A 17,715-nucleotide genomic window follows, 5' to 3' on the forward strand; every position below is an offset into this window, starting at 1 on the left:
TCTAATATATGACCACCAGGAACTCACTAATCCTTAGAAGTAGAAATGGCAAGATAAGCCCGAACGCTAGAGCGAGAGAGAGAGAGAGAGAGAGAGAGAGAGAAGGAGGGAGATGTAAAGAGATGGAAGAAAAGAAAGCAAAACGAAGAAGAGTGATAAACCGCTTTGTTTAGTATTTTATTATTCATGTAATATGTAAGCCACCTTCTTCTTCTTCTTTCAAACCCCTTTGTTTTAATTTTCTTCAACTTTTGATTGTGTGTTTGTGTGTGTGTGTTGCTTGCTGTATGAGCTATAGCAGGACGAATGGAGATTTGTGGCTGTACAATTTGTTGTAAATAACGAGTGGCTGTGTGTACGTGCGTGTGTATGTGGCTGAATATTTTCAACAACGGATTTTGACATTATTTTCTACTTCTATTGCTTAACCCTGGTTTATTAGTTCCGTTATATTGCTTTCTTTCCCTTAAACTGCCTCCCTCCCTCTCTCTCTCTCTCTCTCTCTTTCTCTCTCTTTCTTTACCTTTCTCTCGCACACACTCTCGCTATAATATTTCACGAGTGTTTGCAACAAAAACTGAAATCTAGGGATTAAGAATTTATTAACTTTTTTGTAAGAGTCTGAACATTTGTGAATACAAAGCGGATGATGCTATCTTTTACTAGTAGAAGGCTAAAAGTAACAACCACAGTTTTAAGGGAGAGAAAGGAAGAAGATAATCAAAAACAAAAAAGAACACACATAAATGAAAACAAACCACATAAACTAGACATGATTTACTGCTGTTAGTTGTAATAGAACTATCTATATTTAAATATATATATAATAAATATATATATTTAGATATTACGTGCATTACACTCTTATATAAATATATCTTAACTGTAATGATGATTAAAATCATAATTAATGCAAAATGATATATATATATAGGATAGTTTCAAAATACTGTTGGTTCACAATCGTTGGTAGTAAAATGAAAGGGAGTTGAAATAGATTAGTAGCGGACAGGAAGGGGAAGGTGCGCGCGACCACACCACTGGCAGGAAGCAGACGTAAAACTCAAAAGGAAACCAAACGAAGCGCAACTACCAGAAAATAGTAGAAAATATACAAGGATTGCCGAGAACGGAGGTGTGAGGGGTACAGTAAAGTAGTAGTAGTAAAACATAAAATAAATCTGTGCGGAATGATTTAAACAAAAAAATTGTGCAAAAATAGTCCGAACTGTGAATTAGGCGAACTAGCTAATTAGCCTCTCCGGTAGAATGCGGTAACGCACCTGTGTGAGGTTCCACCCCGGCTATGGCTGGGGTTGGGTGGTGTTGGAGGATGTGTCGAAGGAACCTCCGGCTGCAGCTCTCTGTAGCGACTGAGCGTCCTAGGCTAGAAACGCGTTACAGAAAAATAGCCAGGACACAAACACCCGCAGAACGCCATCTATGGGGAAACGCACGAAATACGAGTTCTCGAAGGATCGGGAACCCGCCACGCGAGGCGGGCCAGACGATCGCGGAAGATTCGGGAATCCGACACGTGAAGGCGGATACAAAGCGCCAGAAGGTTCTGGATACGGACACCAGAGTATAAAAACGGTGCCATATCCAAACCAGGACCAGTATCGTTCCATCCACGACGAGGATCACATCTCCTGGAGGACCAACCGAGAAAGTAGGAAAGAAGACTACGCTCTCAACGCACAATCGAGACGAAAAGAAGGAAGACCGCTCCAGCCCTAACTCAAGAAGGCAACGGGAAGGAAGGATAAATAAAAATTAGGACTCCGTACCGGACCATTCCTAAATCTCCTTCCTATCATCAGATCCAATTCGACGTTCACGGGTGCGCCGATTGTGTGTTAGCCGACGTTCCTCCTGTCGGTGTTCTGCCTGTACGTCAGCTTCTCCTCCCTCCAACTCTGAATCTCCTGAATCCCTCTCCACCACTCCGGGCTCTGTAACAACTTAGTCACCAAGTAGTCAGAGGCATCATAGGATCGGCCGGTTCCGTGTCGAAGCAATGAGAAGCGCTCCTCGGCGAACCTTGGGCATGCGAACAACACGTGCTTCAGGAAGAATCCGTGTCTGGAGAGCACTTGGCAGAGGTGGAAATCCACCTCGCCGTGCTTCCTTCCCACCCAAGCGTTTATGTCCGGCACCAGTCGGTCAGTCCAGCGCACATAACGCGCCACGGACGGGTCTTTCGCTGCCCGATCCCACTGTTTCTGCTGGTGTCCGCAGCAGCTTGGAGCCTCGCATGGCACCTCGAGTCCTCTTTTACTAGCAGGTGGTACGGCACCGTACCGTAGCAGCCTCAGACCCGAGCGATCTGAAGCTGCTCAGAATACGCTATGCTAGCGGTCGCTGTGTCCTCGCCAGGAGTCTCTTACACCACTGATATTCCGTGGCGGAATAGCGGCCATAAGATACCGCTTCGGCACCTGGAGCCTACCATGGTTCCGCAGCAACATGCGGACGCCTCGTAAGATGATCGTGCAGCATGACCTCCAAGTACCTAATGGTCTGCTTCGTGCGAACTTCCACGCCGTTAATGCGCACCGGAAACTGAGGCTCGAGATCAGCATAGCATCAGTCTTTACCGCCATTACGGCATCCTCTGCCAACGCGCGTTCTCTGGGGTGCTACCTTTCGCTAGCACTACCAGATCGTCAACAAATCCGACCAGCACCTTCAGGAAGGCCGCAACCACGTGAGGGCTGATATGGGATAATCAGTCAGAAACCGAGAGTCGTCTTTCCTAGAAGCGGACTAAGGGATGGCTAGGTCGGTATCAGGTTGGCAGGTGGCTCGGTGTGTAGTGGCGGACGGTAATGTCGAGTGGTGGACTCGATCTGTCGAAGAGGTAGAAGTGTGTCAGCCCCGGGTATGACCGATGCGAAGGCGCGAAAGCACTCGTTGCATGTGGCGCTGGAATCAGCATCGTCAGCATCTAGGATTTTGGTAGAAGATCAGCATCTAGGATTGTGGTTGGCATCTGCTCTATGAGCGAGCGTGCCACGTTAATGTCATCAGCCGCCATAGGCCAGAATGTTGAGGTTAATTCCTCCAAGCGTTCATCGCTTTCGCAGTTTCCAGTTTGTTTTTTGGTCACTTTTTATTTCACGTATAGTTTTTGGTGCAAGATTAGTATAACATCTGTCCGTTTGTAATCGTTTTAACAACTCGAGATTTCGAAGATTTAAGGCTGTGGTGTGTGGCCACGCCGCTGTTTACCGCGTTTACCGTTGGGGTGGGTTTTTGCTTACAGTTGAAGGGCGGATAGTAGCCGAAATGAGGTAAATAGGAGCTAATTTCTAGTATGTATGTGTATATAACCTAGCAGGAAAATAAACCGCCTTCCTCGAAAAAAGAAGAAGAAGAAGAAGAGGAAGAAGGCGGGTAATAACAACGGGAACGTAACAGTAGCGCGAGTGGCGGCATTAAGGCGTGTACTTAAAGGACACTTGGATTGAGTTAGTCGGTTTACATCTGCTCTGCACAATCCATCCGGTCCGATATTACCCTAGCATATGTGGTCCCGTAGGTTGTCCGTGAGCGATGATTGTGCAAATTAAACGGATTATGTGTTAAGTGCAAACAATACAATACAGTATATGAAACCTAATACTATTAAATATCCTTCTCCTCCTGCACACACACACACACACACAAACGAACCAACTATCCCCTTACAGATTCTTGCTCATTGAGATGGAAATTTTCCAACCGATAGATGGAGGGACAAATGCAATACTAACAGCGTTCGGCGGGAATGCGAAAACTAATACAGACACACAGAACCCTTAGAGTAAGGGGAGCAAATACGGCAGCAATTGAATCGCCCTCTTCGGACACCAAATTTTCTAACTACTACCTCTGAACAGGTCTGCCAACGTATCCCTAACAGGTAAAAGATAATTTGCCCTCCTTCTCTCTAATATAAATGGAATTAGTTACGACCAGGTCCAACTTGGCCCACCTCTGTTTTGTAAAAAAAAAAAAAGAAACATGTAAAGCTTGTTGCTTGTTTGCGTGTCGTCTTCGGTGTATCTGTTTGCGTTTAGTAGGGCGTAATAGATTTGCTCCGACGACTTCGGTAGAGATTCGTGCGTGTTTCCGCGCGCGCGCGCGTGTGTGTATGAAGAGGAAAACTGCGTTCCCACTACGCTGACCGATCGCTCGTCACACTCCTATCAACCACCGTGCCGTCCGTGTCTGGTGCGTCCAAATCGGTCACGATCGGGTGCGTATATTCGGTGACCGGTAGCGCCTGTCGTTGTTGCTGCTGCTGACGGTAGCGCTGCAGCCGCTGGGGCTGATTGCTCGCCAAGTCAGAGAACTCGTTCATCACCGCCAGATAGGTCGAATCGTCCCCGGAATAGCTTTCCCCGTCCTCGCCGGAACCGATCTCATCGTTCAGTTGCGTTAATCGCAACAGCGTCACTATGTCCGCGTCCTCATTCTCCACCGCAATGTCGATCGGCTGCCGGCCGTGCACGTCCACGATATCGTACCGTGCCTTGTGCTTCAGCAGCAGGTACGCCTGCGCGGCGGAACCCTGCTCGGCGGCCAAATGCAGCGCGGTACGCCCGTACCGGTCCGTTGCGTTGATCGGGGCACCGTTCAGCAGCAGAAACTCGCACGACATTACCGACCCGGACAGGACGGCGGCGTGCAGCGGTGTGCTGTCGGCGTCGTGCGGATTCGCCCAGCACTTGTCGGCGCCGAGTGCGAGCGCTTGGCTCATCACCGGCAGATTGTGACCGCTGGCCGCCTTGTACAGCAAATAGTTCGGCGACAGCCGCTCGAGCTCTTCGCACGCCATGATGGCGTTATCCTCCTCGCCGCTCGTCGACTCGTGGTCCGAGTTGAGCAGCAGCAAATCCTCGTCCAGCAGGTTATGATCGTCCGTCAGCAGATTGTCGCCGATCAGCAGTATATCGGCGAACTGTTTCGGTACGCGCGCCAGCACATCCTTCTCGTCCGCATCTGGGCAACCGTGCTGCTGCGTGCGGCTGCTCTCCGCCCCACGCTCCTCGTCATAGTCTTCCTCCTCCTCCTCCTCCTCCTCCTCCTTCTCGTGCTCGTCCTCCCCATCGTCGTCGAGATCGGTAATCTGCACATAGGGGCGTGTTTCCGGATGAGCCCGTTCCCAATTTTTGCGCCGCAGAAACTGCCGATAGCTGCGCCGGCGCAGCTTCTTGATGCTCCACTTCTCCGGAAACTTGGAACTGTCCGCACCGAGACTCTTGAACGACAGCATCGACGATGAGGTGCTGCTATCGTCCGGCCCGGTACCGGCAGCGCCACCCAGCGGCACCACAAACTGCCGGTCGATGTACTTGGCCCGGATCCAGGCTTCGCGCACCGCAATTTCGCAATTATCCGTCGCGCGGTCGAATCGTGCCAGCCGGGTCTTGTTGCCCTCGTACACGCGGTTAATTACATCGTTGCCCAGCTCGATCATGACGCGCAGTATCTCCGGTTCCCACGCGTCCAGCGTCAGCGAGCGCACCTTGCTGTAGTGTACGCCGAGACTGCGGTGCACACCCGAGCACGCGATGCACAGCGTAATGCCCAGGTTGATGGATGCCCAGCGCGGATCGGTATTGCCACAGTCGGCACAACGCGAATTGCCCGGAATCTTTAGCATCTGCGTCCAGTTGCTGAAAAGGTCAGTGTGCACAATGAGTACGAAACGTACGAAATGGACGTGCCGGGGTCATCAACATGCTTCCGTTACTTACATCTTTTTGTAACCCTTTCGAGCACCGTCCGAGGCACGGCTTGGACCGCTGCGCTCATTGCCACTACTGCCCGCATCGATCCATGGATCGCCCGCCCGGCCACCATCACCTACACCTCCACCAGCGGAGCTACCTCCACCCGGACCCCGTCTACCCACGCCGGAAGTGCCTTCTCCACCACCAACAACCCCGCTCGCCAAGCAGCGGATGTCACTGCTATAGGCACTGTGCTGGATAGCTGAATCGATACCCTTCTGTAGCGCTTTTATCCACGCCATCATCATCGCTTCCGAATCCGCCTGCAGTATGTGTGATCTGTAGAAGGAATGAACGTAAAGGGGGAACGGGACGGAAATGTAGTTGTGGCACCGTTTTTGAAAGGCGGGCGCAGTTACGACGTACTTGGTCGGTGAGATTACTTCGAAGCAGAAGCGTCGATCGGAATCGATCAGCAGACGCACGGTGCAGAGCCGCAGATCGTCCTCCATCACCGTCGGCAGCTCCTCGCCGGTACGCTTGCGGTAGAAGAGCTGATTGTCGCGCATGCAGAACCACCGCCGGTTCCACGTTTTGAACGCGTTCGAGGTACGCTTAAACAGATAGCCTTCCATATAGTTCGGCACGCTCGTCATTCGCCACCCGTCATCGGCACCGGCGGCATCTCCACCCTCGGCACCACCAACCGCCAACTCGGCCGATGCGTCCGACTGCTGATCGGCCCGGGAGTCATTGACGCACGTGTGCCGGTTTTGCATCTGCTTGTCCAGCACACCGTACTCGGTGCGCATCAGCCCGATCTCGTCGTCCAGGCTCTTGAAGAACGTCCCATAATCCTCACACAGATCCGACCCCTGGTGGAAGTAGGTGCTGCACGCTTTGAGGTAGCTTAGCAGCGTGCCCAATATCTCATGCCGCTTCCGGTTTTGCAGCAGCGTGATGTAGTTGACGTAGTCGAGCGCGGTATGGTTAAAGCAGGACTTGGACGCGGACAGCACGTTCTCCGCCTCGAGTACATCGGTCGGCCGGTTACGGCTGACCTGCGAGTTTTTGTAAACCGCCGCATCCAGATTCTCCGACACCTTGGTAAAGATTTGCCGATACTCCTTCACCTCCCGGATGTCACGCTTCAAAAACCCGGACAGATTCTTCAGCACCGTCCGGTTGGCCTGGTCCAGCAGCGTCGTGTGAAACATGTTCATCTCCTGCAGCAGCTGTATCAGCTGGGCGAGCGCATTGGTAGAGTTTTTGCTGTCCTGGAAGTGTTTCTGCAGATCCCACAGCGAGGTAGCGAACGTGCTCTGGTGCCGGATGTACTCCTTGCCGCTGTCGACAGCCGCACTGCATGCCTTGATGATTTTCTCTAACCGTGACTCAAGGTGCTCAATTTCCGCCTCTTCCTGCTCCAGCCGCAACCTACGGGGTTGTTTTATGTTAGTGTTTTGATATTGCGCTGTGAACCTTTTACCTGCGCATTTCTTACCTAAACTTGGGCGAATCCTTGAGACACTCGCCGAAATCGATCCTGCACTGTGCCATCGTTGAATCCGGAAGCTACTGGTGCACGTTTGTGAAATCGTCAAAAAAAAAACAAAGCGCATCCGATGCAAGGCAAACGGCAGTTGATGGAAGCTGTACGTGATTGATCGTTGCCTTTGAGGTGGAATGGTGGGGTGTTGGTACTATCGCGGCCAGGCGCGGCAAGACGGTGACAGAGCGTGGCAAATACGACGCACGAAGCTAATGTGAAAGTGAAGTTTCGAAGTTGCGAAAAACGTAACCGGAAATAATGACGCCGAACGTCGTGCAGGGGGGGGAGGGAGGGGAGGGGATGAATCACACACAGAAACACACACCACTGCTACACGACGACCAGTTGCAGTGCCACTTTCTCGCCCAGCCGTTTCCCGATTTTTCCCCGTCCGTTTCACCAACGCACCTCGTCCCACCGGGTAGATGGGTCGCCCTGTGTCACGGTCGTCGTCGTTTCGTTCCGATCGGCTGGCGATCGTCGTTGCGGGAGCGCGAGTGCCTGCAGCCCGCTTTGACACGAAAGAGATGGAGTCCCTATGTCCACGCACTAGGGAACACAATAAACCGATAAGCGATAACAGGCTGTATAAATGTGTGCGTGTAAGTTTTTTTTTGTTTGCTGTTGTAACTTGAGTGCGTGTCTGTTCCTTGTTCCGGTGTATGTTTTTTGTTGTTTGTGCACGTCTCTACGTGCTTCACAGGCTGCTTCTTACTGCACTTCTTGACTGCAAGTCTAAAACCATCATTGGAAGCGCATTGTGATTGAAGCTTGGATACATGCCTATCGCCTCACACTAACAGGAATAGATTCGATGCAACAGACTGGCGGAATTCCATCGATGGGGCAGGCACACCCTCTATCGAGCAACAACACACGCACACGCAACAATTGTTCTTTGCTGTAGTACCGATTGAAGCGCTGGGCAAAAGCTAAACAAAACAATGCAATAGAAAGGTCCTGATAGTTTTGTGATCAGTAAGGCAACAATTGTTGAGCAAACGCACGCACACACTATGGGGATGTAGGATACAGACGGAGTTGAACGATGGAAAACACAAACAAATGAACTAACTTCACGGACAGGAAGTGCCCCCTCTGTTGGGCGAGTGAAGGGCACAGGTAATAGAAAAACCAGGAGATGACGGCAGACACACACGGGAGATGGGCTTAAACAAAACTGAACTGCCTCACGTCCACACAAGGCAACGAAGTTTTAAAAACACAAGAAGAAGTGCGTCTACACGGGAGATCGTTTGACAGCTGGCTCGCTGGTGTTGCAAGCGAAAGAGCGCTAGCATGCTATCTTTGTTACTCGTACACCCAACTCAACACACCGATCGAACTCCCTAGAGATCCGCACGAGGAAGTGCTAAAGTCTGAATAGATGCCCCTCGCGGACACCCCTTCCCACTCGCGGACACTCATTTTTGCAACTGAGTTACCTTAAAGGGTATATTATTCAGACTTTTTACTGTATTTATTTATTTATTAATTTTAATTATTATAGACTATAATTACAAAAATTTTTCTCATTTTTTGCTTAACTTCAACCTAAACAAGGTAACTCAGTTGCAAAAACGGGTGCCCTTGAGTGGAGGTGCTTCCCTTTCGCTTGCTGCGGAATTTTATGAGAATTCGACTGTTTTAATGCAATTTAATGTTGAAACGATGGTATAAATTGCAGCATACATACAAAAACCGTTTAAACGATTTAATTTCTTTTCGAAAATCTTCATGTCACGACAGGGGCGCAACATTCCTTTGGTGAGTCATCGCAACACCTTCGCCGTAGCAGCGAGCATACAACTGTATGCATGGAGGTGTGCGCGTGTTTGTGTATACTGCCTGCACAATCGGAACGGAGCAGTTCAACGTGATTGTGATGACGTTTCGGCAGTATTTTAACCAAAAAATACTTTTTTTTATAAAATTATATTCCGACTTTCTAGCTTCTTCACTTTAGAATGCTTTCCGTCGCAAGATTACACAATTTGTGTTTAAAATATTCAAATGGATTCTAAAGCCAACTGTCATTATACCAGCTTGGCTATTGCTTATACCAGTAAGCCCTTCGGCTGAGGGCAAAGTAAAATCCCGACCAACGAACCTGGTTCATGGCTTGTTACTTACTTACTTACTTACCAGACACACCTAGAACTGCATCTCGCGTGAATTGGCCTGCTGCAGAAGTATTTCTGGTACCGCTCTTCCAGTTGAGCGACGGCTCATCACCGTCGATCAAACGCCATCACTCGCTATGTGGACGACCTAAAAATACGTTTAATGGCTGCGTCGTCCGATTCCACGCTCATGAAATATCCAGCCCACAGCAACTTGGCGAGTCTAGATTCGTTGGTGGGATCACCGTCATGCATTAGACCACCCGTGCACATCAGGCCGCCGTAAATTAGTGTTTGTTAGCTGAGGGCTCATGGTGATGCCTCGTGAATCTCCAACGCAAGATCGTTTGCTCGAATCTTTGGTAAGTCTCCGGAAGGTAGGAGAGTCTCAAACCTCAATTATGTCTATGCCAAGATCTGGATTGACTTATAAAAGATGGTTCCCAAAGTTTTCCACGTCCAAGTCAGGAATGGCCATCTCTATAGCCAGGCTGAAGAGAAGACAAACAAGCCCATATCTCGGAAGCTTGCCCCTTTTAGCACAGGACCTTTTCTTACAAGCCTCCTGCACTTGGTCGGAATCCCAAAGAAGTACATTGCTGCGTCGTATATTTTCACCCTGGCATATGACAACATAGCCTCATGTCATAGACCCATAACATATCTTAAAATCAAAGACCCGCTGTTCCGCTATCTTCTCCAAGGTTTGCTCTACGGTGTATGGGGACGTCACAAACTTTACGAATGATCTTGAAAACTTGAGAGCTACAGATATTACCCCGAGTATATTTCCATCAAATGCCGATAATATTTAGAAAGAAAAGGGAAACCAAAACTACCACGGCAGCGGTTTGCCATCGTACTGCAAAAATCCTCCATTATGTGACTCGTTCAGTGCGAGCAACGTGCGCACCATGGCGGTGCAGCTTTCCTCTACCGTAAGCGGTGCCTTTGAACCGCCCATATCCGTTTGCACCCAGCCCGGATGCAGTGCGACCGCCATTATCTTGTGCCCCTTCAGATCGAGGCTCATCGATTTGGTGGCAGCGTTCAGGGCGGCCTTCGACGTCCGGTACCCGTACAGTCCACCCTCACGGTTCGCCTCGATCGAGCCAAGTATCGAGCTCATGTTTACGATGCAGGCCCGTTGCGGACCGGCCGGTGCGGTCGGGTTGCTGTCGGATGCTTTCTTCAGCAGCGGTACGAACGCTTTCGTCATCATGATCGGTGCTACCGTGTTGGTGACGAACGTGTCCACCAGATCGTCCTGCTTGGTAAAATTCAACCGGGTCGATTTCGGTGAGATGCCTGCATTGTTAAACAGCACGTTCAGGCCAGCACCCTTCAGCAGTGCATCCACATCCTTTGCGAACTGGTCGTAGCGATCAAAGTTTTTCACATCTAAAAACAAACGGGGGAGAAAAAAACATTAGATAAAAGATCGAACTGGTACAATGGTACAAACAACGATATACCGAATTGCAGCGGAACTATATTGGAGTGTTTTTTGGCAAGCGCAAGCAGATCCTGGAAATGTAGGAAAATGAAAGTGGAATTAATATTCATGTAGGTCAAAATTTCAACGATTCAAAATACAAAAACGAAAACGTCAACTGAAACGGAACCTTACAATTGTCGTGCAAATAGGTTCCGCCGATTGGCACAACCCACACACACACACACTCGCTCTCTCACTCTACATCGTTGAGTCGAAAGAGTGCACACTTTTTGCCTGCACGCACCCATCAGCACAATTGTACACTTTCTGCCAAGCGAATCGGATTATTCGTGCTCGTGCGAATAACCGGGTTTTTTTTTGCTTGATGGCTCACGAATAAACGGGCAGCCGAAGCGTCATCTCACGTCAAACCAGAGCCAGAGAGCGAGCAGTGAACGAATCCGCGAAGGAAAACCGGCAAACGTATCCGTCTACCAAGCGTCATCGGCAATACAATTGGCAACAATCTTTGCAGCACCATTCATCTTTCAACCGAACGAAACCATCGGTGTGCCTTTCAGTGAACCTCCGGCAGAGTGAACGCAGCCGCAACACATACACACGCACAGATTTGCAGCAACAGAAACATGGCGCCTTTGAATCGTAAGTTGCCCCTTTCCTTTTTGTCTTGTTGTAGGTTTCTTAGTACCGGAAGCGCTTGGTAGCGGCAGCACCGTATACCGTAGGCGAGCAAAGGCGCTTGTAGATCATTCCAGATCCGGCTGGAAGTGTTTGTGGGTAGGGAAGGTGGTAGTAGGGGCGACAGTATGGTGGACCTACCTGCGATTTCTCCGGATCGCGATACGTCGCTATGATGTGGGTCGGTTGCGGGGCCGGCAAACCAACCAGCACCTTGACCAATCCCAACCCGAGACCACGGTTGCAGCCGGTGATGAGGATGCTGTTCATGGTGTACGGAATGGCTTCCCTAGAGCACTCACTTACTCGCACCGTACGGAACGCTTTCTCCACAAAAAAAAACTTAATTTGCTAGCAACACGCGTACACACACTACAGTGACGTAACGTTGGGCAATCGTTTTATATGGCACCGTAAAGGGCCTAGATAGTACACCAGCCAGGAAAGGTCGAAGAGTACACTCGCCGGAAATTTACTTCTAGAAGGAAATCCTGCGTAAAGCTGGTCCGTGGTGCAAGCAAACACAGTTTGACAGGGATGATCTGCGAAGAAAAAATGATACCGGCAACGGTCTCTGACACGGCCAAGACGCGAATGATGCCGTGATGTGTGCGGGAGAGTGAGAGAATATTGTTTCCTTCTCCCTTTTTTTTTTGTGTTGCTGCTCCAAATCGGCTCGTTCTGTCAAAATCATCCGCTTCCGACGTACTAATCACGCCAGGTCGCGATCATTCTCACATTCTGGGAGGTTGATTTTTAACACAAAAAGAAAGCAAAAAATGGAATCTTAAAGCGCGCACCACCTCACCGGCCAGCTACCGCTGCTACCGACCAGCAGCGATAAAGGCGACCTTGATTTTGCGTTGACAAGGTGCAAGACGAATCGCTTTTTTTATATTTTTCCGAAATAGCCAGATAATCAAGGTTATGGCTGTAATGTAAATGGGAAGTACATTTGTAGAGCGATTTGCCGGACCGTTGTCCCAAGGCAGTACAGACAGATTCAGTCAAGCTAATTAGAGCTAGCTATTCCCTATTAGTGATCATTAGTGACGATCATCTAATTCCTCCAGCACAGCTACAGAGTGGGGCCCACCTTTGTAATTGACATAATGATACTGCTGATTTTATCTGCCGGCCTGTGGCTGGCTGGTTGCTGCAAATAGCAAATACAGCAGTAGGAGAAGTGCATTGACAATTGTAATTCTTGAAAGGTTTCCTCGTGTCGCAATCACGCTGCTTGAAAGCGGCTGATAAACCGACATCTCCTTCCCTTTGGTCAATCGTTAACCATTCGCCACAATATGTGTCTATTTCCCCGATAAGACCTACCCCGTTCACGCTGTGTTCCACGTTTCTCGCCCAACAGTTTCCGTTCCGTTGGAATGGGAATACAACTTTCATTACATGGCTTCCGTTGAGCCGTGGGGGAGAGTTTGTGATGGCGCACCATCCGTTACTAGGCAACGGAACCGCCGGAATTCCGAACGGTTGTGAAACTAGCTTAGCGACTCGATTCCACACCAGAAGGGGGGAGTTTGGAAATAACCATCCTCCCGTTCGATGGTGGCACACGGGCAATGGGATTTCAAGATAGTAGTGTCATAGATACTCGCTTTCTGCAAGTCATTCCGCATGACTTATTCGTTTCAGGCGGACTGCTGCTCGCCGTTGCCTCTCCACCCTTGCCCACCATCGAGAACCATCTCGATTGTTTTACTGACCACTGCTTCACGGTGAAAGGAAATGGTCAAGTGAGGAGGAAACACAGATATCGTTCATCAGCTTCACATTATGACGAAATGACGGAATTTTAACGTAGAGATGTATGATTCACCTGTGACGGGGAAAATGCATGATTTGTTCATCAATGAGTAGAAAATATGTACTGGACACTGGCCATCCGGCTGCGGGTAAATTGAGTCAAGGAAGCCAGAAATCAAGTAAAGCAAGTCAAAGCATCCCGAAGGAAAAAGCGATGTAGCTGGAGGATCATATTGAATTTCGTTCCTAAATTCCATTCAACAATGTTAAGCTTGGATCGTATTTATCAAGTTTCCTGAAGATATTCGGTCCACATGAAGTAAGGTCAAACATTTAAAGGAATTTGCCCAATATCTTCCCGATATTCCGCTTCTGTAAGTCAACTGTACATGAAATCACGTTTCCAATTTCGCCGCTCTATTGTACGGCCATGCTTTCCGTCACGCGTTGTCAGTTGCGTCAGCGATGATGGCTGTAGTAGTGTAGTGCAACCTGGGTACGAGCGTGTGTGCGTTGTTTTGGTCGGTCGGTTTGGTGCTGTCCGACGACGAGAGCAGCACACACGATCCGCGGGTTAGTAGAAACACGGGGAGGCAATAACGCGCCTGCACGGTTCCAGTTGTCATTTGGCCTACGTTTCACCAAAAAACCCTCGAGCTCTAAGATCGAAGCGGTTTCGCGAATGAGATTCTGTTTGCTCCGTTTCTTGTGACTGTGTTGTAAAGGAATTGTAGAAACGAAGCCAAAACGTCTCGCTTTTTTTGGCACTTGCTACCTCGCGCTATTGTTGTTACGTGTGTGCCATCACCGCCATAGGTCCGCTCTGCAAAGCAACTCTCGTTTTTCTTCTCTTCAACCGGCGCTACCTGTGTGTCTGTGTGTGCGTGTATTTGTAGTGAAGTAATGTACAAAAACAGTTCACTGTAAGAAGAACGTTGCATTTTTGTACACTGGTGAATTATTACGAAATTGGTTGCGAATCTTTAGTTCGATTGCGTGCGGCACCTTTGACCGTGTGCTGTCGCTTTATCTACGCCGTGCGGGAGAGTGTATGTGTGTGCCAAAATAGGCACGATACAAAAACAGCATCATCATCACCGGTCGGTGCCATCACGCTCTCGCTCTCACACGCACACAGTGAACGTTCACACAACATCACACAGAAATGGCAACCGCCGTGCTTACCAGACCCGTGCGGAGCCTTATAAATGTTGTACAGTGTGTGCGACTGCTACGCACCCAAGCCACCGTCATGTTAGCAAGTGAGTAGAAGTGCACGAATATTTTTTGCAATATTTTTTGTTAGTATACATTCAATTAAAATTAATTATCCAACGACGGGATAGAGTGCAATAGATCAAAAAAGAATTAAATTCATTACGAAGTTGCGCCCCTGCTGTTCTATTTGACGTCTGTTTGACAGCTTCTCAGCTACGGTTGTCAATTCGTGTTTTCATTCTAGCCGGCAAAATAAGTTCGGGAAGCAAGAAAGATTTTTTGGGCCCATTTTCCGCACTGCAATCAAATTTCCATGGCTTCATCTTCGACCGTGCGTTAGTATTTGCTTGGTGACGTTTGGTTTTTGCATTTCCCGGGCACTGATACTCGGAGCATAATGCTCGACATGTTGGTGGACAGTTCCTTAGTTTGTCGCATTGTGACGCAGCGCTTGCTGCTATTGCAACTGTTGCAATCGCTGGATCGGACCGTTTGCCCACCTGCTCCGCAAGGTAGCAGAAACAGTCGGTTCCCGTATAATAATAATGTAATACGTTTGTTTCGTTGCAGAAGAAAACTATGACTACGATTTGGTGGTGATTGGTGGCGGTTCGGGTGGTTTGGCTTGTGCCAAGCAGGCAGTGCAGCTCGGTGCCAAGGTGGCCGTGCTGGATTTCGTAAAACCGTCACCGCGCGGCACCAAGTGGGGCTTGGGCGGTACGTGCGTGAATGTGGGCTGCATTCCGAAGAAGCTGATGCACCAGGCCTCGCTGCTGGGCGAAGCCATACACGACTCGCAACCGTACGGCTGGAAGCTCCCGCAACCGGAAGCGATCCGGCACGACTGGGCCACGCTGACCGAGTCCGTGCAGAACCACATAAAGTCGGTGAACTGGGTGACGCGGGTGGATTTGCGCGACCAGAAGGTGGAGTACGTGAACGGGCTCGGCTACTTCAAGGACGATCACACCGTGGTGGCGGTCATGAAGAACCAGACCGAGCGCGAGCTGCGTGCCAAGCACGTGGTGATTGCAGTTGGCGGACGGCCCCGCTATCCGGACATTCCCGGCGCAGCCGAGTATTGCATTACGAGCGACGATATCTTCAGCCTGCCGAATGCACCCGGCCGAACGCTGCTGGTCGGTGCCGGATACATCGGGCTCGAGTGTGCCGGCTTCCTCAAGGGACTCGGGTACGACGTGACCGTGATGGTGCGTTCGATACTGCTGCGCGGGTTCGATCAGCAGATGGCCACCCTGGTCGGCGATTCGATGGTGGAGAAGGGCATCAGCTTCCACCACCGTAGCCGTCCGCTCGCCGTCGAGAAGCAGGCGGACGGTCGGCTGCTGGTACGCTACGAAACGGAGACGGACGGCGGTAATGCCACCACCGCGGAAGACGTGTTCGATACGGTGCTGTTTGCGATTGGCCGCCAGGCGGAAACGGGCACGCTGAAGCTTGCAAACGCCGGCGTTGTAACGGCCGAGGGCGGCAAGTCGGACAAGATCGATGTGAACGAGTACGACCAGACGAACGTGCCGCACATCTACGCGGTCGGTGACGTGCTGTACAAGAAGCCGGAACTGACACCGGTTGCGATCCACGCCGGGCGGATCATTGCCCGCCGGCTGTTCGGTGGCTCGGAAGAGCGCATGGATTATGCGGACGTTGCGACGACCGTGTTCACGCCGCTCGAGTATGGTTGCGTGGGGTTGAGCGAGGAGGCAGCGGAAGCCGCCCACGGCAAGGATGGCATCGAGGTGTACCATGCGTATTACAAGCCGACCGAGTTCTTCGTGCCGCAGCGCTCCGTACGCTACTGCTACCTGAAGGCGGTGGCCCTGCGCGAAGGCAACCAGCGCGTGCTGGGGCTTCACTTCCTTGGACCGGCCGCCGGTGAGGTCATCCAAGGGTTCGCCGCTGCCCTCAAGTGTGGCCTGACCATGCAGATACTGCGCAACACCGTCGGCATTCATCCGACGGTGGCGGAGGAATTTACCCGGCTCGCCATCACCAAGAGTTCCGGGCTGGATCCGACACCGGCTACCTGCTGCAGCTAAACACCGGCGACGGGGCAGGATCGTTCACCGAACAAACACTGTTTTCTGTTTTCTTACTTTACAAATTTCTTCTCTTTTTTGTCTTCATCATTGGCGGGATGTGGGGTGAGTCGGGCAGGATTTATGTTACAGGGATAGGTTGCACTTCAAATCAACACTCCAAACTGTTGTTTAAAAGCCAACTAAAAAACAGCATGCGTCCTTCTGGAGTGGGTTAACAGCAAAAAGGCGCCCGTTAGATAGGTTTTCGGTTTCGTCCTGATAAAAAAAAAAATGGTCCACGGGAGCTGTGAGAAATGTAATCGGCTCAATGTGATTGAGCGCGTCTGACGACTGGCGTTTGTGTGTGATTTGTTGTAGTGGACGGCCAGGGCGAAACCAGGAGGAAGGTGGGTGGTGTAGAACAGGCACAGGATACTCTCGAGGTTTAGAACCATTTAGGAAGATGTTTAGGTAAGATAGCGAGCGTAAGAGAGTGAAACAAGCACAAGAGCAGTAATTCCCCCATCAGTATCAGCAAGCAGCAGAGCAGGCGAGCACATCACATCGATGACGACTCATGTGTCCCGCCAATGAAACGGTTTCCGGTCGCACGATCGCATTCCGTTCTTCGGTTTTACGTGCTTATTCCATCAGTATCACATGAAACACAGGAAACTCAATACATGTATCGAAATCGCGTGTTGTAAACTGCAACAAAAAAAAAAAAAAAAACAATGCCGTTGTATTTCGCTTGTCTTATAGTGTGCGTTTAAGTAATTGTATTACGTCAAACAGAGCTCACGGTGATGGGCAAGCCTCCCGTGTTGGCGGTATAAGTCACTAGTCACACTTGGCGCGGCTTATGGCTGGGAGACTTGATTATTTCCAGAAGTTCGCCGGAGATTACAGTAGACTCCTGAGATCCAGAAGACCGCTACAACGCACATTGAAACGACCAGTAGAGTCCTCTGCGGGCAACGCGTCCTTGGCTATGCTGGCAGAGGACATCAAGGCCAGAAGCCTTCGCCGTATGAAGAACGAGAGTGAACCATGAGCTAGCTGAGAAGCGAGGGCCTTCCGGTAGCTCCGGACTCACTGAGGGCGAAGAGTGCAAAGAGCTACCTTTTTTTTGTTGAAATCCAAGAGCGCGCTCAGA

The 17,715-nt window shown here is 50.2% G+C and overlaps 3 protein-coding genes across 9 annotated transcripts; 1 reads left to right on the forward strand and 2 right to left on the reverse strand.

Moving 5' to 3' along the window:
• Positions 1-3,081: 3,081 nt before the first annotated feature.
• On the reverse strand, positions 3,082-8,574 carry LOC118516637 (arf-GAP with coiled-coil, ANK repeat and PH domain-containing protein 2). 4 transcript variants are annotated; one of them, XM_036062624.1, is made up of 5 exons: positions 8,351-8,574; positions 7,228-7,484; positions 6,150-7,160; positions 5,748-6,062; positions 3,082-5,666 (listed from the first exon to the last, which is right to left on the reverse strand). In XM_036062624.1, the coding sequence occupies exons 2-5, from the start codon at positions 7,281-7,283 to the stop codon at positions 4,163-4,165; spliced, it is 2,886 nt and encodes a 961-aa protein (XP_035918517.1). In that variant the 5' UTR covers positions 7,284-7,484; positions 8,351-8,574; the 3' UTR covers positions 3,082-4,162. The 4 variants fall into 4 exon arrangements, with proteins under 4 accessions (XP_035918517.1, XP_035918514.1, XP_035918510.1 ...); XM_036062621.1 differs by having other exon boundaries at positions 7,228-7,824; XM_036062617.1 differs by having other exon boundaries at positions 7,228-8,207.
• A 1,577-nt stretch (positions 8,575-10,151) lies between these two features.
• On the reverse strand, positions 10,152-12,395 carry LOC118516863 (C-factor). The gene is made up of 3 exons (XM_036062736.1): positions 11,677-12,395; positions 10,874-10,925; positions 10,152-10,799 (listed from the first exon to the last, which is right to left on the reverse strand). The coding sequence occupies exons 1-3, from the start codon at positions 11,803-11,805 to the stop codon at positions 10,234-10,236; spliced, it is 747 nt and encodes a 248-aa protein (XP_035918629.1). The 5' UTR covers positions 11,806-12,395; the 3' UTR covers positions 10,152-10,233.
• Positions 11,089-17,304, forward strand: LOC118516713 (thioredoxin reductase 1, mitochondrial). 4 transcript variants are annotated; one of them, XM_036062672.1, is made up of 2 exons: positions 11,089-11,499; positions 15,088-17,304. In XM_036062672.1, exons 1-2 carry the CDS (start codon positions 11,484-11,486, stop codon positions 16,575-16,577), a joined length of 1,506 nt encoding a protein of 501 aa, XP_035918565.1. In that variant the 5' UTR covers positions 11,089-11,483; the 3' UTR covers positions 16,578-17,304. The 4 variants fall into 4 exon arrangements, with proteins under 4 accessions (XP_035918565.1, XP_035918566.1, XP_035918564.1 ...); XM_036062673.1 differs by lacking the exon at positions 11,089-11,499 and adding an exon at positions 13,833-14,561; XM_036062671.1 differs by lacking the exon at positions 11,089-11,499 and adding an exon at positions 14,720-14,852.
• Positions 17,305-17,715: the final 411 nt, after the last annotated feature.

This window comes from Anopheles stephensi, chromosome X (assembly GCF_013141755.1).
Source record: "Anopheles stephensi strain Indian chromosome X, UCI_ANSTEP_V1.0, whole genome shotgun sequence".
NCBI classification, from domain to species: domain Eukaryota; kingdom Metazoa; phylum Arthropoda; class Insecta; order Diptera; family Culicidae; genus Anopheles; species Anopheles stephensi.

Coding starts and splice junctions, on each gene's coding strand:
- LOC118516637 (XM_036062624.1), bottom strand. CDS start 7,283: ATGGCACAGTGCAGGATCGATTTCGGCGAGTGTCTCAAGGATTCGCCC. Junction 6,063..6,149: donor GAAGTAATCTCACCGACCAA/GTACGTCGTAAC, acceptor TTCCTTCTACAG/ATCACACATACTGCAGGCGG. Junction 5,667..5,747: donor CGAAAGGGTTACAAAAAGAT/GTAAGTAACGGA, acceptor TGACCTTTTCAG/CAACTGGACGCAGATGCTAA.
- LOC118516863 (XM_036062736.1), bottom strand. CDS start 11,805: ATGAACAGCATCCTCATCACCGGCTGCAACCGTGGTCTCGGGTTGGGA. Junction 10,926..11,676: donor GCGATCCGGAGAAATCGCAG/GTAGGTCCACCA, acceptor CTACATTTCCAG/GATCTGCTTGCGCTTGCCAA. Junction 10,800..10,873: donor TATAGTTCCGCTGCAATTCG/GTATATCGTTGT, acceptor GTTTGTTTTTAG/ATGTGAAAAACTTTGATCGC.
- LOC118516713 (XM_036062668.1), top strand. CDS start 14,915: ATGCTCGACATGTTGGTGGACAGTTCCTTAGTTTGTCGCATTGTGACG. Junction 15,030..15,087: donor TTGCCCACCTGCTCCGCAAG/GTAGCAGAAACA, acceptor GTTTCGTTGCAG/AAGAAAACTATGACTACGAT.